The sequence below is a fragment of the Anoplolepis gracilipes genome, chromosome 4 (genome assembly GCF_047496725.1).
Source record: "Anoplolepis gracilipes chromosome 4, ASM4749672v1, whole genome shotgun sequence".
NCBI classification, from domain to species: domain Eukaryota; kingdom Metazoa; phylum Arthropoda; class Insecta; order Hymenoptera; family Formicidae; genus Anoplolepis; species Anoplolepis gracilipes.
Window position 1 is genome coordinate 8211433 of NC_132973.1, and position 22696 is coordinate 8234128.

The 22696-nt window shown below is 33.2% G+C and overlaps 1 protein-coding gene across 2 annotated transcripts in view; it reads left to right on the forward strand.

Moving 5' to 3' along the window:
* The window catches only part of Tpst (tyrosylprotein sulfotransferase), an 81363-nt gene extending 58765 nt beyond the window's left edge, over positions 1 to 22598 (forward strand). For both annotated transcript variants that reach the window (XM_072891550.1, XM_072891551.1), the window contains 7 exons: positions 14118 to 14328; positions 17184 to 17317; positions 17408 to 17516; positions 18188 to 18382; positions 18703 to 18956; positions 19285 to 19482; positions 20161 to 22598. In XM_072891550.1, the coding sequence (XP_072747651.1) occupies positions 14185 to 14328; positions 17184 to 17317; positions 17408 to 17516; positions 18188 to 18382; positions 18703 to 18956; positions 19285 to 19482; positions 20161 to 20275 (1149 nt within the window). In that variant the 5' untranslated portion in view covers positions 14118 to 14184 and the 3' untranslated portion in view covers positions 20276 to 22598. The remainder of the gene's footprint in view (positions 1 to 14117; positions 14329 to 17183; positions 17318 to 17407; positions 17517 to 18187; positions 18383 to 18702; positions 18957 to 19284; positions 19483 to 20160) is intronic.
* The last annotated feature ends 98 nt before the right edge of the window (positions 22599 to 22696 follow it).

Below are 22696 nucleotides of genomic sequence, written 5' to 3' on the forward strand. Positions count from 1 at the left end.
CACGGAAGAAAATCCTCGCCGCACCGAACGTATTTTCATCAAAGCGCTCGTTTCCGATAAAATCCCCGCGTTTTCTTCACCTCGCTTCAGAATGTAGCCGAGTTTCATCCGGCATACAAAAGCATCTTCTTCTCTTATCTCCGTGTACTTTCTCGTCCTCTATTCCATCGGATTCCTCCTTTTGTCGTTGCCCGAGCTTCAGTCCCCGACTCCACCTTCCGGCCTCTCTTGTCCCTCTTTTGCTTCCTTTATCGTCACGATATAAATCGATTCGATTTCACGATTGGAATATATAAGGACGTGTGCAAAGATGTGAATTTCGCGAGTCTGTGACGATTCGTACACACGTGTCAAGCGGTCATAAAGTAAAAGCTTCAATCTCCAATATTCTCCATGCACCTGTTGAGCTCATTAACAAAGGGAATTTACATCTAGTCGTCAACTATATTTTTCCACTGTAAATCTTCGCCAAATGGAGTACCATATTGCAAGAAACGGAAATTACTCTTTTCAAAATGACAACGATTTTTTCTCGATATATTCGAAACGAGGGAAAGATTGATTCGGGATTACGTGGTGTGAGAAATTGAAAAATAATATGTGTACGTATGCGAGAAAGAATAGACAGACAAATAACAATGTGAGTACAATTCAGTGAAGAAGCGGAAAAATAGCTCGTTATAGACCTGATGGTGTCGCGTTTTCAGGATCTAATTAAGTGGTGACGCGTTAAAACTCCATATGAGAGCGCTCGTTTCGAGGGCGCGGATAAAATATCACGTTATACCATGCGAAACCGCGTGAATCCGCGTTGAAATATGCAACACGCATCGACGCATCGACATGAGACGAGTATGCGCGTTTTGATCAACCGGAAATTAGAATTTTAATTTCCGTGACGCACGTCGCCGATATACACACAGATCGATCACGCAGTGCTTCTCTTAAACTATGAATTTCTCGAAAGAGAGAGGGAACTGTACATACAGATATGTATATCAGTATACATATGTAGTGCGCGAGAGAGGAAGCTATATACTTATATTAAATAATAAACTTTTTTTAATGCAAAATATACAACCTTCGCGTAATTCTATTTTATTAACTCTCTAACGTTATAGTAAAATATTATTGGCATCTTGCACGTGATATTAAGAAGAAAATTGCCGAGGAAAAATCGGTTCCAAAAAATTGACGCCATTATATATGATTAAAATATTGCCTCGGTGATCCCGCGACGCTCCACGTCATTTATTCATAGCGTCGGGAACGGGTCAAATTATGAGCGCGGGATGGAAGCTCATTTTAAGGGCGCGATCGATGTGACCTGAGTGGAGTGTAAGAACCGATGTCGAAATCGAGTCCGACGTTTCCACTGACTCGTGCAAATCAACGACTGAATTATTCATCGACGACGATGCCGTTGCCCTCCTTAAAACGTCATTCGTAGTCTTGTTTTACCTTTCGTTTGATCACATTGCAGATCGATAAGCCGATAAACCTGCCCACCCGATTGGTTTATGATGTATGAAATATGATGCATCGCTGTGACGTGTCGCTTAATACATTCACGTATACAGAATTCATGAGACACGTGCAAAAAATTTGATATCTTTGATATACCTACATTAATTTTATAGCTTTAATCGAAATTAATGAGTATTTGCAAAATTGCACGGTCTCGTGGAATAACCGAACAAAATGAAACGACATTAATTCGAAAAAAAAGAACGTTAGAACACATGCAATTTATACGCGACTATCGAGTGAATTATTAAACATCGTATTTACGAGCCCTCTCTTGCTGGAACTAGATAATAAATTCGCAAAAGGTCATTTACGAGAGAGGATCAATAAACAACTCAACACATCGTACACTAGAGAAATCACGGAAGAAAACAAAGTGGTAACGTTAGAGATTGAGCAACGACGGAAATCTCTATTTATAGCGACTATTCTGACACACGTGCGCCGGATATCCCTCGCACGAGTCCCGTGACGTGTCATAAAACACGCAGTTGATCTCGGCAATGGATACAAAATCGATATTTGTCTATCCTGTTGCATTGTATGATAAAAAAACAGACGGCTCCTTCACGCTCTCCTTCACGGGATCAACGAATCTTATTTTTTTCGCGTTACGCTAGTTCAAGGACGTCTTCCAATAGGAAATAACACAGGAGACGAATTATTTTGTAGTATATTAAAAGGGAGAAAAATTCAGAAAAAAATCAAAATTAATAAATTAAAAAACCAAAACTTGACTGATAAATTTAAAAACTAAAAAGTTTGAAATTAATAATATTTTAAATTTACTCTCTCTCTCTCTTTCTCTCTCTCTCTCTCTCTCTCTCTCTCTCTCTCTCTCTCTTCTCTTTCTCTCTTTCTCTCTTTCTCTCTCTCTCTCTTTTCTCTAATTGTTTTTATTCCGTTCAAGAGAATAAAAAGCATATTTTTATTTTATTCCGATAAAAAGACAATTATACATAATTACGTAGATATATAGTTAGATGCTAACAATGGAAAGATAATTGATAAATTAAGTGATCGAGTATCATGCTTTTTTTAATACATTTTCTCTTGCTTGCTTGCTTGCTTGCTGTCCTCTTCCATGTTCTTTCGCGACATAAAAGCAATGCTAAATTAGGACACGCTCGATAGCTCAACATAATTAAAATGCAGCTTAAGCCGATTTCCGTTGCAGCATCCAATATATACTTTTTTATCGGTTCTCTCTTTCTACTACTTTGTTTAAAAAGAAAATTGACTGAGTCGAAAGCGATTCTCGCTAAAGACAAGCAAATGTAACGTGACAGCCATTGCGTTTAATTCACGCTCGATTAAGTGCAAATGCGCATGAAAGATAGGGCGATTAAGAGATTTTGCAATGCATTTTCATATCTTCTCGATCCTTAATCCCTCTCCCTTTCTCTTCATTAAACGAGAAAAAATATCGAGTATGTTTCAGTGATTCTAAATAACATTGTCGCATTAATCGCTCAATGATTGCAGATAAATTTTTTAAAAATAAATTTAAAGTAAAATAAATTCTTCCTCGGCGAAAGTCTAATTGGATGCAACGAGATATAAAACCGATCTAGTTTTCAGTTAATTCTGAAACAAAAATTATAATGTTGATTGGTACAAATTGATATCATAAATAATCGGATCCTGCCGACAAGCAGATTCTTTGGAGTAATTCATTTCTTAGCGAAAAGGTCGAGGATGTTACCTGCGCAATATCCTCTGGATGGTCTATAAATTGGAATTACAAAGATCAAGCCCCCGGCTATTGTGTGTTATGTGGGTATTGTAACTCGCACGAATATCTCAGGATGTTAATCCTGCAAATCCACGAGACAGTAGTCTTCTCTAAAATTTAACAATAGCTTAGCAATTCGTGGATTATGCAATAAATATATGTTTGTCTTTATATAATGTGCCAATTATTTAATAAATTTGTTAAAAATTTTAAATTAAAAAAAATTAAACACACAAAAATTTCAAAAATTTCAAAAATAGCATTCTAATCTATATTTACAGTAAAATATCTTTTAACATGTTTCTTGCAGAGAGTATTTTAAAAGTTAAAAAAGACTTTGCGGGAGATTTTAGCAGACCAATATATTTTTATTGCGAGTCGACAAGAAGTAACGCGCGACACGAAGTATCTGAATATTATCAGCTATATGCAGCCGATTTCCTCTCATCCTCCTTTCCCGCCCTCGAACAGCCACAGATTCCTGGCTATTTCGTGATAGCATCGATTTTCCATTTCTTTCGCTTCGCTTCCAGAAAAGGAATCACGTCGTTATTACATAATCATTATAATATCGTTTGCATCAATATAAATGTGATCAATATTTATCGTAGCAACATGTACATCGGGTGTTTTAGAAATTTTTGCACATTTTTATCCGTTCGAATTCTTTACATCGGTGGATTTTCTCCCTCGTAACAAAGATTTGTTTAGACATTTTTCCAAAATATTTTTCTAATAAATATTTTTTTAACGTTTAAATAAATTTATTTAATTAATATATTTTAATAATTGAATCAATACTATTTTATAACGAGTTGCAATAATAATGTTAATAATTAAATTAATAATATTCTTACGCAGCTATTACGCTCGGATTGAAATGTTATTAAAATGAAATAATTATACGAATATTACAAAACTGATAAATATCGCTATGATTGACGAGATGTTTCATTATCAGGATATTTATCAACCACGGTTTCAATATTTCGTTCCAAAAGAAAAGCAAATGTATGGAAAAGTACATTTGAGAAGAAAAACGCGAAGTATATTACGCACATATTTTTCACTTTTATCGACTTTTTTGCGTTTTTTTTTTTTTAAGCCGATTTTACAAAGGTGCTCTCGTTTCGAACACAGCTGGCTTCGGACGCGAACTATCGTCTCTAATTACTTCGCTCTCTTTCCGACGATATTCTGTTTATTCCAGAGGATAGAAGGTCTGTCTAACGCATAAAACCATCCGCGAACGACAACAAAAAGGAATGCAAATATACAAATACGCGAATGGGAAGAACGGATATTTCTCGCTCGCGGTATTGAAAAATTGAGTGCTCCGGCGCAAAACTTGGGAAACGTGGGTCATTCTTTTGTTCCCCTCCCTTTCCGACGAGAATTTCGGCTCTATATATTTTCTACATATTTTTGATAGTTCTGTTCTGCCGGTTCGAAAAGTCACGTGGAAAATATTGACCGTGCTCGCGCGGAAATACAATCGCGCATAAAATATGCGATAGTGAATCGTGGGGAATAAAATGGTAAAATATTAGTATATTTTTCGAACGTCATCTTGAAAAGTTTGGAGAGAATTTACGCTAATTTAGAGAGAAAAATTAAAAAAAAATATAAAATAGTTTTCATACTATTTGCATTTTTTGTACCAAGCTCTTGTTCCGCCCGTCTCTCTTTTGATGACGCAATTTAAATTCAATTTCCTCTTTTCGATCGGGAAACTAGTAAAAATGGAAACTGATGTTGCGGCGACAAAGTACTCGTTTGGCTCGAGCCGAATATATTAAATACAAAATGCAAAGGCAAATATTACCGTATAATATATCGCTTTATGCGCAACGCTTTATGCTACGTCTCTCTATTTCTCTTTCGCATTTCTTCATCTCGACGCATGGAGATGTAAGATACATGCGTACGTACTACGGTTACGTGTTTTATCGCTCGCTTCTCGCCGAATGTAGGTTACATCGTGATACCAAACAAAAGCGAGAGCAAAAAGACCAAGAAAGTTCGAAAGAATACCGTATTTCTGTATGTGATGCGCAACGATAAGAGGAATTTACGATCGTAAAATGCAAAATCATCGCTTCCCACGGGTACTCTAGACGAAATACAAATCAACTCGTCGAAAACAAGCACATCTTCGCAAAGTTATTTTGATATATCTACTAGAGAAAACAACTCGAACATTGAATTTGTGCGAAAGAAAATCTTCAAAGATTTAGGGCAATGGAGGAAAAATGTTGTATGAGAAAATATTATTTCATCACACTATTTAAATAATACCATATTATTTAATTTTACTTTTACATTATTCTTTCATTTCTTTTATTATTTCTAGTAATTGTTAAAACAAAAAATTATAATCGGATAAAAATGTGAAATAAAAATTATTGATAATGATAATAATAAGTATTGTCGAACACATTGGCATGATTCGAAATATGATAATATATGTCTTATGTTCTATAAATATTTATTCACTAAACTGCACATCTCCCAGGCACGGAAAAGTTATTGTAGTTTCAGAGTTATAGTTTGTGTGCGAAAGCCTCCAGGTCGATACAAGGGGATTAAATCTAAACCCTTTCTCGGCTGTTTTGGCTTCGAAGCATTCTCGATCCAAGTATCGAGAGCCCGTTGGCCATTTCCGTCTCTCGTCGGTCGTCGAAACCCACGCACGTTTCTAATATCCTGAAGCGTTGAAAAGCGATAAGAGATTATTTTTCCGTAAATATTTTTTCAAATTATCGATTTTCTCTCTATATTACGTTCTGAAGAGAGAATTGTATTAGATGCTTTTTGTTCCTCTTAACGTGACCTTTAGCAGGAGTAAAGAAAAAAAGTCCCGTAATTGACTTGAAATTGAAGAATTTTCTTGTCACCTTCGTTTCGTACTCTTGTTATTTAACGTTCGCTCTTAATCCTATTGCAAAGAGCACTTTTTAAACACAAAGCCTGAATACAGTGTGTTGTAGAATCAGCTGTAAATGAACACGCAATGTTATTTTTCGCGAAATATCGGTTTTTATCGGTGAAAGAATAACGAGACATCGATAGCTTTCGAATTATAAAGCGTTGAAAATGAAAGCAAATTATCGTGAATTGAGTCTGGCAGCCAAAAATAATTAACGGAACATAATTTGTGTTCAGTTTGTAGACTTTCATCGAAACTTTATGGGAATAATTAATTTCATCTCTTCCTATCTTAACAAACACACGTACAATCTTTTATACACAGAAAAAAAAAGTAAATGTCAAATCAAAACTCATATACTCATATGAACGCATTTATTGTTTCATATATACGCAACAATTTATAATCTTCTTGGAAGAATTTAAAAATCTTAAATTTTAACAATATTATAATTTTATTTCAATAATATCCGATTGTTATTTCTAGAAGAAAACAATTATTTTAACTCTAAGAAAATTACAATCTTCCATTTGAACATGTGTTATTTTCTATCCAACATTTTTTCCTCTCCATTCAAGAAAATTATTCTTAAATAACAGGAATATATTTTTCTCGTTTGACCTATATAAAATGTCTTTATTCAAGCAATATTTCTTTGTTTAACGCAATATAATCTCATTTCAAGATTTACATTTTGAAACTAAAGACATTGTTAAAATATAAGAATATTCCTTTTTTCTGTGTACACATGACGCACACAAGTTTATATATTGTTTTAAATTATATTTTATACCGCAAATTATTGACGATTCAAGAAACACGAGCTATCAATTAATGAAATTAACATTAATTAAATTAGATTAAATTAAATTTAAGAACATCCTCGTCGTGACATTTTAATATCTATTGAGAAATTATGCTCAGTTCGAATAGGACGAGCGATGAGAAATGCAATATACATACATACGATTTATTTAAAAAGCCCTTTAAAAATTCGTTATGAACCATTGCTCGCGGCCATTCAATATAAATTCAGAACGATCGTCATGCAAACAACGGATCGGTTATAAAAAAAATTTATTTTTAGTACGTGACTGACAAATTGGCTGAATTGGACAGTTTTTTATATGAAGCGATGGTCATATCTCTCTCTACATATAACGTGTTTAGTTTGTTCGACTGATGAGAAATTGAGAAAGATTTTTATGCGGAGGTTATTTTTTCTTCGAAAGCATATCGATTTTTCTAATAAATTTCTTTCTATCATTTCCATATTGTATTTAAGATTAACTTTTTTCTTTAATTCAAGATAGTACTAAATATTTATTTATTTATTTATTTAATATTCATATCGTACAATATTGTTAACGCGATAAATTCTAGTTGTTTTCAGACACCTTGTTGGTAGAAATCCATCGCGAATTCTGTCAGAGATAATGGATTGTCTGAAATAGTTCTAGACTGAGATGAAATTCTACGAGACGCGATCCTTCCGTAAATGCAAGGAAAATCGATCGTTTGTTACGTTTGTGGTGGAATCGCGTGGGTAAACTTCATTAGGACGCTTCTCGATACAAGATATTTCAACGGATAATAATTCTTCAGTAAAGAGAGAGAGTCACCTTAAATTATGATGTACGGGAGAAAAATTGTCGAATCGTACACGCGAGTCGAGCAAAACGTCCATGGATTAACGATTACGAGCACGATTATCTTCGACTTTATCGAATCGGTATGATTAATCCATTACGACAGTGTAAAAACAATCCACAAAATACATCATCATATTACGTTATTGGAGCGTTCCGGATGAACTTTCGCGTACACGCGAAAAATATTATTCCAAATTATTTTCGTGTTTACATCTCTCAACCTAAAAATTATTAAATCCATTTAGACCGGCTATATAATTCATGACAGAGCGAATTTTATTTATAAATTTATGGGCCACGTATAATAGAAAAACATTTACAAAATCAGAATGCATATCAACACGTATATATATATATATGTAGAATGCGTATATCATAATAAATCAGAATATGCCTGGCACATGTAAAATCATAAATGAAATTTTGTCCTAAATTCTGTCACGAATTATAGATCGTGTAATAAAACGAAGGCTTTAGCGTAATCAATAATCTAATCGATCCGATTATTTGAAGCATGTTTCTCTCTCTCTCTTTTTTTTTTTTTTTTTTTTTTTTTTTTTTTTGATATTTTTTTTCCGATAAAATCACAAAGGAGCTCTCTCTTGCACGCGGCTAAAAGGTTAAAGGTTAGTAGTGCACTGTTAATACTTTGCGCGCAATTAAGTGGCTATTAAGTGGGCGGTACGGTTTGACCCACCTAATCCAGTTTTACCCTCCACCCCCTCTCTCTACCCCTTTCGTCTGTCATGATGCTCGCGCAGGGACATCGACAATGTCGAGCGTGGGACGAATGGTTTACTTTCGTGAAAATTTGTTCCACCGATAATAAACTGACCGCTCTCAAGTGAAATCAGCGCAATTAAAATGACATGGAGCAATAAAAGCGAAAACCGGAATTTGATTTTCACGATATTTGTCCAGTTAGATTCGCACAGCGAATCATCGATGGTCCCTCTCGATGGGCCGACAAATCCGAATTATTTCTCGCTGCGAGACGATAAATCGAACGATTAAATCTCACGCTCGAAGGCTGACCTATCCCGGCCAAAAACGTGTAACGCGCCGGAGCGGAAATTGAAGGGGGTTTTATAAAATGCTTTACGAACGCGAGTCGGGTTGAATTGCGAAATTTCACGATTGCCTCCACGTAGACGCTGTAATTAAAACTTGTTTGTCGGCTCGTACGAGAGCTGCTGCGGAAAATTGGTAACAAAAGGAAATAATAAAATCATACAGTACACCCATATATTTTCAGCTCGTAAAAAGACGGAATGTACAATATATATATCGGAAATTCTTATTCGATACGTAAAACATGATATTATTAGTGTCACGTTATTGTTAGAACTTTTAGAAAGAATATTTCTTCCGGGAGATATTTTTCGAGACGCCAATCGCAGTCTATTGTCGTGGCTCTATTTTCGATGGCGCCCAAATGTTCTCTCGACCGATTGATCTTTGCTGGAAGGAGAAATTGCTCGCAAAGAATACAGTAAAGTCCTACGACATTTTGCATTAGGACAATGCATCCTGCGCGACAGTTTTCGACCTTTCCCCTTCCAAAAACACTTCAGTGCTTCCGCAACTTTGCTGTACTTTACAGACTACCGGCCATCGTCGCCGAAAGGCAACCTCTTTCCTCCTCGTAGGAACCGAAGAATCGCCCGAAAGGACATTATTTTGCCACGATCGATAACATCCAGAGCATCGTAACCGAATCGCCCGAAGAAGAAAACTTGCGGTTGCGCTTCCGTAAAAGTGTGGAGGAACTGCGAGGAATCTATTTTCGGAGGAGACAACCGGAATCGCTGCGAGTTTGGAAAACCGCGGAAATCGAGATCTCTAGTCGGGGAAAATAGATATCTCCGTCTCTTCTGTTTTTTTTTTTTTTTTTCTACACGATATATTATAAGTTTCAAAAATGCCGGAAAGTATTTGAAAAATTATAAAAATAATTCTATAGAAATGTCTTATTGGGAAAAGTGAAAGATAATTTTACAAAGCTTTGGAGAAATATACTCTCGGATTACTATTTTTCGCTGACTGAAAACTTGGCGGCTCGCAGACAAACAACACGTTCCGTCAAAATTTTTGGACACCCGGTATATACAACAAATACTCGAAATCTGCGCTTTGACGCGTGACGAAATTAGATTCGACATTTGTTTAACTTTCGATTCGATGCGGTTTAGGTCGCGAGCTTGGACGACTCTCAATTAGCAGGAAGCTCACGTGCGACGCGATGTACGCACCGATGTTGCATTTGCGTTTCCTGGTTTCCGGGAGGTATGCTTGTTCGTTTGCCAACACACAGTTGCCGCCATTAAAAGATTGTTGAACCAGAGAATACAATTTCAATGCGTAATCCAAATGCCGCCAGCGAGTTATTGTATTCGGCGAGCTTGCAAATCTATAATCTTTGTACTCTCCTTCTCTAATAAAATACAAAAATTAATCAATAAAATTTATTTTTATCATAAATATAAATTTTATCTAAATAAATATATTTATATAAGTGTATATATGTATAATATGATATAATAATATATAATCGCAGTATATATAAACACAATTCATACACAGCGTCAAATTAGGCTACATAATTTCGTAGGCACGTGCTCTTTGATAAACTTGTTAGATCTTAATCTTTCGTTATCAAAAATTCAATCGAGAACCTTCTCTTTCGCGCTTCCTTATAATTTTCTTGCAATTAGTGCTAAATATCATCATTAACATTTGCCGTATATGAAATGCCGTTGGAAAGAGGCTAGTGTTGCTCGCTGCAAAAAGCTGTCAATTTTCACTTTTTCTGTCGACGTATCATTAACGTAATACCGCTTCTCATCTGGTTGCCGCTTTTCAAAAGCGACGCTATAAAGGAATTTTGTTGCAAAGGTAAAAAGCAGAAAATAACGTCGCGCTAAGTAAGCTTGACCACTCAGCTCCCGACGTGTGGTTTTAAAGTTTTCACCAGCTGAATTCCAGCCATCTCGATCGATTTTCGTTAGCAGCAGTGGGAGAACAAAGCGAAATCTCAATAAACTACGGTGATCGGGTTCACTTAACTAGGATCTCATCTATGTGATAATGAACGTTAGAAATAAAACGTAAACGAATCCATATTTAATTGGGAAGTAGCAGCAAGGAACTCAGCCGTTAACATTTTGTATCGTACAATATAAATTTTCTTTCTTTTTTTTTTTTTTTTCCCCCAACGAAAATCGAATACTCGACGCGTAAAATATTGAAAGGGGCACGTCAAAAATGTAAAATAGGATATTCGGTGATGCGAGATAAAAATTTTCGATGGAATTTGAGATAAACATTGTAAATAACACAATGACGGTGCAGAAGCATGGGAACTACAAATTCTCTTGTTATATTTCGTTATTACTATCATAACAACAATAATTGTTTTCCAGTTTGCCGTCGGGTTGATTGGGAGGTTTTCCAATTCACAGGCTGGACAGTACCATTATTATTATTATTGTTATTATTACAATTACAATTACAATTAGTATGTGTATTATTATTATATTCCATACAATTTTACATCGTAGGGCGATGAATATTAATTGCGTCCTCGGATGATAAATCATAAATCCTAATATAGAATCTTGCAGGAAATATTATCGCGAAAACTGGTATTTTCAGAAATTTCGATCCTACTTCTTCCACTTCTTTTTCTCCCTATTTTCTTTTCTGCTCCCCTAGGGTGTTGTGATTTCGTGCTATCGTTGTTATCGTTATCGTTGATTGCGTAGTTACGGATGAAAGAGATGCTATGCATTTTTGTACTTTTTCTCTAAATCAAGTCTATATATAATGAATATCTTTTGTCCGCGTCTGTTTCATACAGCGGCGTCCGCTATTGTTCCGCAGTTTTCGCGATTAAAGTTTAAATTGCTCGTGAGCGAAGCGGCGCCGTGCAATGGATGAGCTTGATGGAAATGGACCGTTTGTGATTATACATGCGAAAGGTTGAAGTCAAATATTTGATGGGCATCGTAACTTTTGGCTAAACTCGCTGCGCGGTTGCAAAACGAAGATTGTCATGTCTCCCTCCCCTCCCTTCGTTGTTGCTTATTGCAAATTACTGTACAACAAAATCGGAACTCCATCATGGAAATATATCACAGAGTTGGAATAATAACTCTACTCGATATTTCGGGAAAGATGGAGAATCCAGTTTTATTTGTAATTTCGAACAAAAGTTTAATGTCAAATATAACACGATAAAAGTTTAATATAAAATAAAATTACATTATATTATTGTATTAAAGAAGTAATTGAGTACCTTGACCGTGAAAACGTTTGGCCTATTTTTATGTTCGATATTACTTGATTTTATAAAACCCTTCTCTTAAATTTCTTTTATTAAAAAAATAATATTATATTCTTACAAGTCAACTTCTTTTTTTTTTTTTTTTTTTTTTTTTTTAATCTCGCAATATGTGAATCGATACATTCCAGGATTCAATATCTTCTTCCGCAATTTCGATTTCCATTGAACAACGGCGCGCGTTGCACAATACCTGGAAAAGGATAATTCGATAGCTTTCCCAGAAACTTAACTGAAAAGCACCCTCTACTCCTCCCCCCCCCGGGGGGAGGGGGGGATCGATTCGTCCTTGTTAGCGCACCAGTCAAGCAACGACATCGATTATAATGGGGTATCGGTTTAAAAATACCGGATGTCACTAAGACACGTCGAACTTTCATTAAACTTACACGTCGACGAGGAAATCCGGCGTACAATTACGTAAAGCTGTGTCGCTTGAAAAAAGAAAATGTGTAATCCGGTATTCTCTCTCTCTCTCTCTCTCTCTTTCGCGCGCTCTCTCTTTCTCAATCTTTCTCCCTCGACTTCCAATAATCCTATGAAGCCAGTAGATTACAAGTCGCTCTATCATCCATAATACATGCTATCATTTTAACTTCAATTTAGATTTATTTTTATTCAACTAATAATTCAAATAATACAGGGAATGATTTATAGGAAATATAACCGGTCATTTCTTTTCCCCATGGATATTAAAGAAAGTCGTGATATTTTTAGCTTTTGAAAAACGTTGTTTAAACAAATATAAATTTATGCTTAACATTCTAATACTTAATCTGTTAATATTTTCTCTGGATAATTTATGAAAAAATTATTAAAATGAAACTATTACGTATCTTCAATGAGTGTCTAACCGAACTGTCAATTTGTATATAAAGTTCCATTTCAATATTTGACAAGTTTCAGAGTTGCCTTTTTTTCAAAAAATTTATTTCGCATTAACCAGATGAGTGCAGAGTTATTCTCGATGTATATAGGCTGCTTGTATTCATAGATACATTAGCATATGATTGAACGGTGAGATACGCATTTTTCGGAATATGTCATTCAAATACCGAAGAGCGACAATATTTTTCGAGTGCTAGACGCGTCGTAAACATCGATCCTGTTGAAGATCTCTTTCTCCTTCTTTCTATTTTTATTTATCTCTCTTTCTCTCTGCGCTGCACGGATATCAATTTTACGACGACAATTCGACATGTTAGACAAATACCGGGCTTAAGGTACCGTGCGTGAAAACAATATCGACAGCACACATCCGGAAAATACCGGACAAGATTCATGGGAACCGGAAAAGCGATCGGGGAAAAGAAAGACGGAGAGAAAAGACCGCGGTAAAATGCGCGTGTATTTTACGTCTAGATAGAGACATCTTCCCGAAGATGCGATCCTCTGACGCGAGCAGCAAATTTCGAAGACTGACTGCTGAATCTCCTCGTTTCATTGCCTTTCGATTCGGATCCTTGAAATCTTCGATTCCAAAAAAAAAACAAAAAAAACAAAAAAAAAAGAATCAGAACCCAACTCTTTTACCATCTATCCACAAACTGGATCAATAAGGATTGTCGATGATGCGCGATGGACGAATTTTCCGAAAAGTTATTTTAATTCCAATCCTAATTAAATATCATACCAGAATATCTTGAGATTAATAATGCAAAAATGAAATTTTTAACTTTGTATCGCGATAAAGATATGAAAAAAAAAAAATACTATGAAAAAGATCAAAGATTAATTCACTACAATCTGTGTATGGATTAGATTCGTAATTTTCTGAAGATCTTTTTGAGGTCATCAGAAGACTTTCAAGAATAAATTTTATATTTAAATAAATTTAAATTTTGTAGAAATTTTATATATATATATATATATATATATATATATATATATCTCAGAAAAGGGATTAGAAAGGATTTGATTTTTATTTTACAGATACAATGAGGTAGTAAATTATTCACGGAGCATCTGATGAGAGGCGATTTTTAAGACGGCGGGCGACATGTTGTTCCTGTCGAGCCGCAGCGGCCGGAAAGGGCCCATCGCTTGCCTGGTGGGCCTTCTCCTCGTTTTCGCCCTCTATCAGCTGGGCATTATTTGCGGCTCCACCAGGTACATGCCCGCGGCTGTGATGGTTGGTAAGGAGGTGAGTGTTTCAGTCAAACTATAATCTATGATACGACATAGAAATCGCAAATCTTTTTCTTGATAACTCCATGAAATAAAAAAGATAATTTTTTTATTAAATAAGATTAATAATTTTATTAAATACCTATATGTAGGTAATTTACAAAGAAATGTTAAATATATAATTAAATATAATTATTTAATATTTAATTAAAAATATGCTACATACTTTTGTCGGAATCTATTTCTCTCTCTGTTAAAATGAGATATTTTAATTATTTATTTTACAAAAGAGAGAGAATTCTATTCTCGCTTTCTCTCAACGCGATAATAATAATAATAATTAATCGGAATAATAGTAACGATAATATAATATGAGCACGATATATTATCACAGCACGAGTCTCATGGTGGAGCTTATACATTATTAATCGGCAATTAATGGCTGTCAAAGTATTAATTGCGTCGAGCTTGTTAAGAGCTCTGTTTCGCTCAAATATCGAATTTTAATCCGTCGAGTGAATTTATTGATTATGAACGATGCATGGTTCGATAATGAAGTTTACTATAGATAAAATTTATTTAAATTTGCGAATACGCTTATGAGAATAAACATTATTTTCTTTAAAAGCATCCCTTCTTTAGGTCTGTACATTCATTGTGACGTTTGAAAAATATTAATTGCAAGAAGACACCAATTAAAACGGTTTTTTCAATTATTAAACATTTTCATCATCAATTATTAAACTTTTTCATACGTTTTCCAAGAATTTTTTTAACAAGAAACGTAATAGTGAGTCTCTCTATATTTTTTTAATGATATAAAATTTTCGACATGGTGCTTTGACATAGAATTATTACAGATTATTATTAAATATAAATAAAAATATACGGATTACATTATATATATATATATATATATATAAAATGAAACATATATAGAAACATACGTAGCACAGAGATGAAATATTCGCGTATCTTGCTGCTTTTACGATGTGTAAAAGAAAAAATATGACTACGGGAATTTAACTATCGAACGACGTATTAACAAACGGATTTTTATCTTGGCTTTAATCAACGCCAATCTGGCAGACATAGACGAAGGGATATCCGGCGTTCTTGAAGAATAGTTCGACCAAGTTACCGCACCGACAAAGTCGATACACTGAGTCTAACTTTCAAGCTAACTACTCCGCGTCTTCTCAATCTACTTCCGCCATCGACTTGGAAAGAGAGATGCTTTTATTAATTTTCTTGTAGACTTACTTTAATTGCGTTAAGGTAGTTACGGTAAAATACCGGAACGAACGACGAGTAAGAGTTTATATCCCACTTTCTTATGGACGTAACTCGGTAAAAAATAAAACAAAAAATATTGTACCTTTATTTCTATACAATTTTATACAAACATTTCATGTCTATTTATTTTTATATATATTCCTCTTTTTCTTTTGTTAACTAAATCAATAAATAAAGAAATATATAAACGTATAATATTATAATAATATAAATAAGTAAATATAAATTGGTAAATATATGCAGACAAAAACTATTACCACCTGAAATATCTTCGAATCTGTAAGGTCTACAAGAAAATTTGAAGCAAGAGAAAAAACGATAAAAGATATGTTTTTCATAATAAATAATTCACAATAATTAAATAAATAAAAACTTACATTTTAAACTAGAAGATGCTCGAAGTGATGACGATCACTATCAATGCAACACTGGATTCTTTTGATCACTGATTGGTTTGCGTCTCTGACAACGTTGGGAGTTATTGATGCACAGGCTGCAATGAACTGAATTCTTTTGACATTTCCCATAAATGAAAATCATGTCAACTTGGTTTTCAAATAAAATACATTTTGTATGATTGACTGATTTATCGATACTAAGCTTTTTATGTTTACATTTGTTCTGTGAATTTATTGTACAAATGTCCTCCAAAGAATGTTTTTTTTCATTGAGTAATTTCACGTGAGTCCTTATTTTTTTGAGATGATATCTTTAATGGAATCATGTTCTAGTCGATCATTCATCTTCAATCAAACATCTTCTGGTGAATTAAATTATAAGTTTTTATTTATTTAATTATTGTGAATTATTTAATATGAAAAACGTATCTTTTATCGTTTTTTCTCTTGCTTCTAATTTTGTCAAATAATATTGTGATATGAGTTCTGAAATTGTTTTGAGTTCCTCTATCATATATTATGAAAAAAAAACATATTGAATCCATTTAAAAAAATGTAGACGATCTTGATATCTCCGAAGTGCTTCCATCTGGACAAAAATTATTATCACTATAAACCTAATAGCCTTTGTACTGTGCGATTTTGATTGTACAAATTTTTCTATAGACCTTACAGATTCGCAGATGGTAATAGTTATTGCCTCACCCTGTATATGTATATATATATATATATATATATATTTATTTATTTATTTACTTGAACAGAATAGTAAAATAAGAAGCCAAAGTGAATAGACATAAAATTTTTGGATAGAGGTATTTTCATTTTTGTTTTTAATTAAAAATAATTGAAAATAGAAAATTTTCCATAATGCACATACATAATTAAGTGAATGACATCAAAATCTACTTGTAATATTTTGTGCAATTTTTTAAGCAGAATTCGTTTAAACCGAATTTTAATGGTATTTATATAATTGCAAAAGTGTTTAATGTTGTTGTAAATTAACAATAATACAATATAACTTTTAATACAACATCGAATTTTCGATAAAGTATTTTTCAAACTTAATAAGTTTTTATCAAACAAATAATAGGATGTGTCATAAATTTTTACATACTACTTTACTAATTTTTATACATATTTTATTATATTTTATTATATTTTAATCCAACAGAAATACGTGATCGGGCCATTTGATCGCAAAACGTATACGTATGATCGTTACATGCCGCTCATTTTCATCGGCGGGGTACCACGATCGGGTACGACCTTGATGCGTGCCATGTTGGACGCACACCCTGACGTGAGGTGAGTTGCAATTAATATTTGGATAGTGTTTTAGAGCAATGTTGAAAAAAATAGGCCATTTATAAAAAAATTTTACGAATATTATTCAAGGTGTGGACAAGAGACTAGAGTCATACCGCGGATTCTCCAGATGAAGATGCATTGGTCCAAATCCGAGAAGGAAAATGTACGGCTTACCGAGGCGGGAATCTCGAAAGAAGTAAGTGTCTTCTGAAAATACGAGAAATAATGACGGCAAGTTATAAGCAAAAAAAAAAAAAAAGGAGAAAGATAGAAAGAGTTATTTTAATACTGGGACAGATTTGAATAATGTATCGTTTGACGAAAAAAAAACTCACCTGGAAAAAAGTTTCCAACGTTCCTTGTATTTATCGAGAGCACGATACTACTTCTCTAGTACTCTTGAAAAACGTGGAATGGGAAACTGGAAACTTTTCACTGTAAGTAGTGCGAGATACTTACGTTTTATTTAAATTTGCCCTGATATTTAAACGTTCTTTCTCTTTTCCCTTCTATCCGCCAAAACTAAGTAAAAGTGTAAGATTTATGTACATAGTTTAAATAAATGTATTTTACTATTGCGCAAAATTGTAAACTTTGCTCTCTACAGAATCTTAAGCTGGACATATTAGTTTAAAAGCTAACATGGGACTAACGATAACGTCTCGAAATTTGTCCCTCTGAAATAAGTAAAATTAAATTATAATATATATATATAATATATATAATTTATAAGATAAATAAAAATAAAAAAAGCAATTTATTATATATTTAAAATATATTTTATATATACATAAAATAGAGAAGAAAGGTGTTAGATGCATTAAATCTTCTCCTAGTATTAATGTCAAGATTGTTGCTTTTCTACAGGTGATAGACAGCGCGATAGCGGCATTCTGCTTGGAGATAATAGCGCGACACGCGGAACCGGCGCCGAGGTTGTGCAACAAGGACCCACTCACCCTAAAGATGGGCTCATATATTCTCGAACTCTTCCCAAACGCCAAATTTATATTCATGGTACGCGACGGACGCGCCACGGTACATTCCATCATATCCAGGAAGGTGAGAAAATCCTGTATTATATGTTTTATATGTTACATGTTTCAAGATATATATTAAGCTACCGCGAAAGTTTTGTCATTTCTTTATTTCGAATTCTGTTTCAAACTTTTTTTTTCTTTTTCTTCAAGGAATACCTATAGGAACTATTTTCTATTAAATTCGATTTTTTTTCCAATTTTTAACATTAAATTTTTAACAGCTTTTAACGTTTTTTTAAAACACATTTTTAGATACAGTAATAGACGCGTGATCGGTGATGTATATATAGAGCGATGCAATTCAATACGATTCCACAAGTAGCATCTTCTCTCCTTTCGCAGGTCACCATAACGGGGTTCGATTTATCGTCCTACCGGCAGTCTCTCATCAGATGGAATCACGCAATTTCCGTAATGTATGGCCAGTGCAAGGAGCTAGGGCCGGAAAGATGCTTGATGGTCCCTTACGAACAGCTGGTGCTGCACCCACGTCAATGGATGAAGAAGATATTAAATTATTTGGACGTACCGTGGAACGAATCCGTCATGCATCACGAGGAATTTATCAACAAACCCGGCGGAGTGCCTCTGAGCAAGTAAGAAAAATAGAGGAAAAAAAAGAGATATAAATTTATTAATGATATTTATACGGCATTTTCGTATTAATGGATAAATACATATATGCATGTTAAAATAATGTCATATAATGATAGAATTACATATTAATTAATGTTAAAATATATAATGGTATAATGTGCTTCGCATTATTAACGCCAGAATTAGAATGAATTTAATCGCTCATATTATTAATGTCGAAGTAATTTAATAAACGATGCGTCATTAATATTAAAATAATATAACAAATTTAATAAAAGCGACAAAATGAGCGTTTCACGTAGATAATATTAACATCACGTTCAACAGGGTCGAGAGATCGTCGGATCAAATTATAAAGCCTGTGAATCTGGCAGCGCTGACCAAATGGGTCGGTAACATTCCCGAGGATGTAGTGAGAGAGATGGCAGACATCGCGCCGATGCTCTCCGTGCTCGGCTACGATCCTTATGCGAATCCACCCGTCTACGGCGCGCCGGATAGTTTAGTTAGCGACAACACCAGACGGTACGTGCCCATTTGCTATTATACTATACTGTTATGCTATACTATATTGTTACAGTTATCGTATACAGAATTGCTATCGCAAACAGTATTCAAAGCATGTGCAGTGAACCAAAATAGGACACATTTAATTTATCATACTAATATCAATTGTACATTAATATATATTATTGTACAGTTATAGTTCTAAATTAATTTGAATTTTAAACAAAGAATTGTAATTATTTAAAAAATAATTTAAGAAAATCCTACATTGTAAGATTCATATGGTTCACCTCGAAATAGTTTTTGTCGATTATTATTCATATAAATTATAAATATTAAGTGATCTTAAAAAGATTATTCAAGTACTAACAATAAGATACTTTTTATGAAGACAATATAAATATATAAACATTAAGTAAATCTAAACAAAAGTGATTATAACAATGAAGTATAAATATATATATAAATACAGGAATTTCTTATGATATATTATAAAATGAATATACATATATATATGTGATTTCTGACAAAAAGACTGCATTAGAGAAAGCAACAAAACCTAAATATACAATTATAAATGCAATGTTTTAAACTGTATATATTCTATTATTATAATATATATATATATATACTTTTATATAAGAATTATTTAATTATTTAATATTTGATTGATTAATTTAATTCCTTCTCTTTTAGGGTGTTGGCTGGCGAAAAACTCTGGGAGGAGAAAGCGCGAGCATACCATCTATCCCACAGACCGACTGAGACGAGCAATGAAGAAGCTGCTTCCAGCACTGCTCCAGTCGCGTGACCCCGCGTGATACTTTTAGATACGCACAACACGTAACCAACTACTATCCTAAGTCTAATCCGACTTAGGATTTCCGCACGTGCGGACTTCTCTCCTTCTATTTTCAAAGTAAACTCTATAGTCGCGTACGACGCGTCTTGTCGTCCCGTTGAGGATTAATCGTCGTGTTTTCTTAATCTTCTTCGTTGTCACATCGATGATATGCATGGACAACGAATTCATCAGCATTCATTGAGATGTTTATTTATTCGCATCAGGCTCGCGTGTTTCGTGAAATCAAGAGATTTGTAATACTAGATTGTGACTAGAAAACACAAAGTGTCTTTTTAGAAATGAATACTCGAAATACTGAAGAAAATGTTTCAACAATTTATTAAGTGTTAATATATAACATGATATATCGCTGCATAAAAAGATTTTTAATAATTTTTATTAATAATTCTTTTAAATCTTAATGTTTCGAGATCAGATATAACTTTCTTTCATCTTGAGATGGGTATAACAATTCGCACAGTTTATTTCCTGAAACATGCATATAACTAATGCCAATATAATCTTTAACGTGACATATAATAATATATGTCGAATAATAGAACTATTATTATATCAATTTAAAACAGTCGGTGCAAGAATGAAGCATAATTTGTAAGGTTCATTTTAGATATGGTTTATGTTAATATATTATATTTAAATATCTAGACTGGACCTCGCAAATTATTACCTTACTGCATTTTTATACTAAACTAACTTTTTTATTTACTTAATAATGTATATTATATATAATTATAAGTAAATTTATTAGTAACAAATTATAATTGAGGAGTAAAAGAGATCTGATATAAAATTTTTCTTTGATCAAATTGAATGACAAATTTTTTTCGTCACTAGACATCGTCTAGCATTACAAGTATTGTAGTGTGTTATGAGATAAATCTCTAATTGACGGAATACTATTGCTTTGATCTGTCAATCATAGTCATTGAGTATTATCTACGATCTACGAGAATAACAAGCTTAATATTTGTCGTGCTTAGCGATTAAACTTTGATTATGTATTATTAAGAATTCGTTATTATTTCAGCAAGTTGAAGTTTCGATGCTATAAAAAATACAAAAAAATGATTTTATGTCAATCATTGCGTTAGAGATGAATATTGTAGCAATCATTTCTGCATATAAAAAAACGCGTATGGAAAACCGAACACCGCGTAAACGATCTGTTCTTATTAAATGGCATCGACCAATAACGGCCAGTGATTTTAAATAGAAGCGTTGATATAAAATATTTACGATAAATCAATTTTAAATATGTAAGGAGATCAAAGGTAGAAACTTCTTCTCTTTTGTCCTTTGCGAACAAAGTCTTGTCGTTGGTTGATTAGTTTAGGAGGATAATAACCCAGCGTAAAGTTTTCTATTCAACGTTAAACGCGATCGTCCGATGCATGGAATAAAATTACGCAAAAATGAATTAACTCATCTATCACAAATGATAGTTTTAAGGTTTGTACAATGCGCGGTGTTTCGCAAACTCAGCAATGTGTATGTACAGCTTGTTTATTTTCTTCTTTCTTAATCTTTCGGATAAACTATAAATTTTGTGTAACATTCAATTATATATATATATTAATTATATATTGTAATCACGTACAAAGAAGTCGAGAAATTTACACACTAGGGTTTTTATTCTCCACATCTTTAATATTTCATTTTAATACTACTTTGTTGTAATCAATTTGAATCAAATTTTCATGTTCGCCATACTTTTTAAGTAGTATAGTTTCTTTTTCTCAGCCAATCTATTAAAATATGACGAATATATATAAAAAAAAATTATATATATATATATATATATATATATATATATATTATCAGAAAAGTTAATATCTCTCTGGTCGGTGATACAAAACTCCATCACATTTGACATATAAAAAGTCGAAATTTCATTAGTTTTAAAATAATTTTTATTAATTGAAAAGAATTTTAATTAAAAGTATTTCTCCCTTAAACTATTTCCTTTAAGTTAAAATTAATTTCCTTTAACTTTTACTTAAAATTAAAACTTGCTGAAAAAAAGATGTGATGCAGTTTTTATGAACCAACCTGATATTTATATAAATGTAAATAATACTTGTGAAGTTTTTCTCCGACCATGATTTTGACTGCGACACATTTTCATTGTTTATGAATTTTTATGACAGTTATAATCTTAGGGAAAGAACAATGCACTGTTAGAATGGAATCTGTGACAGATTAGCAAAGGCATGTCAAAATCTTGACTATTTGTCGAATTATGCAATTAAATTATTTTAATATTATACAACTTTGTTACATCCAGTCCACATTCCTTATGTCACTTCCAATCGACAGATAAAAACAGACTGCAGTTGTATTATCGATATCGCCCATATTATTTGTATA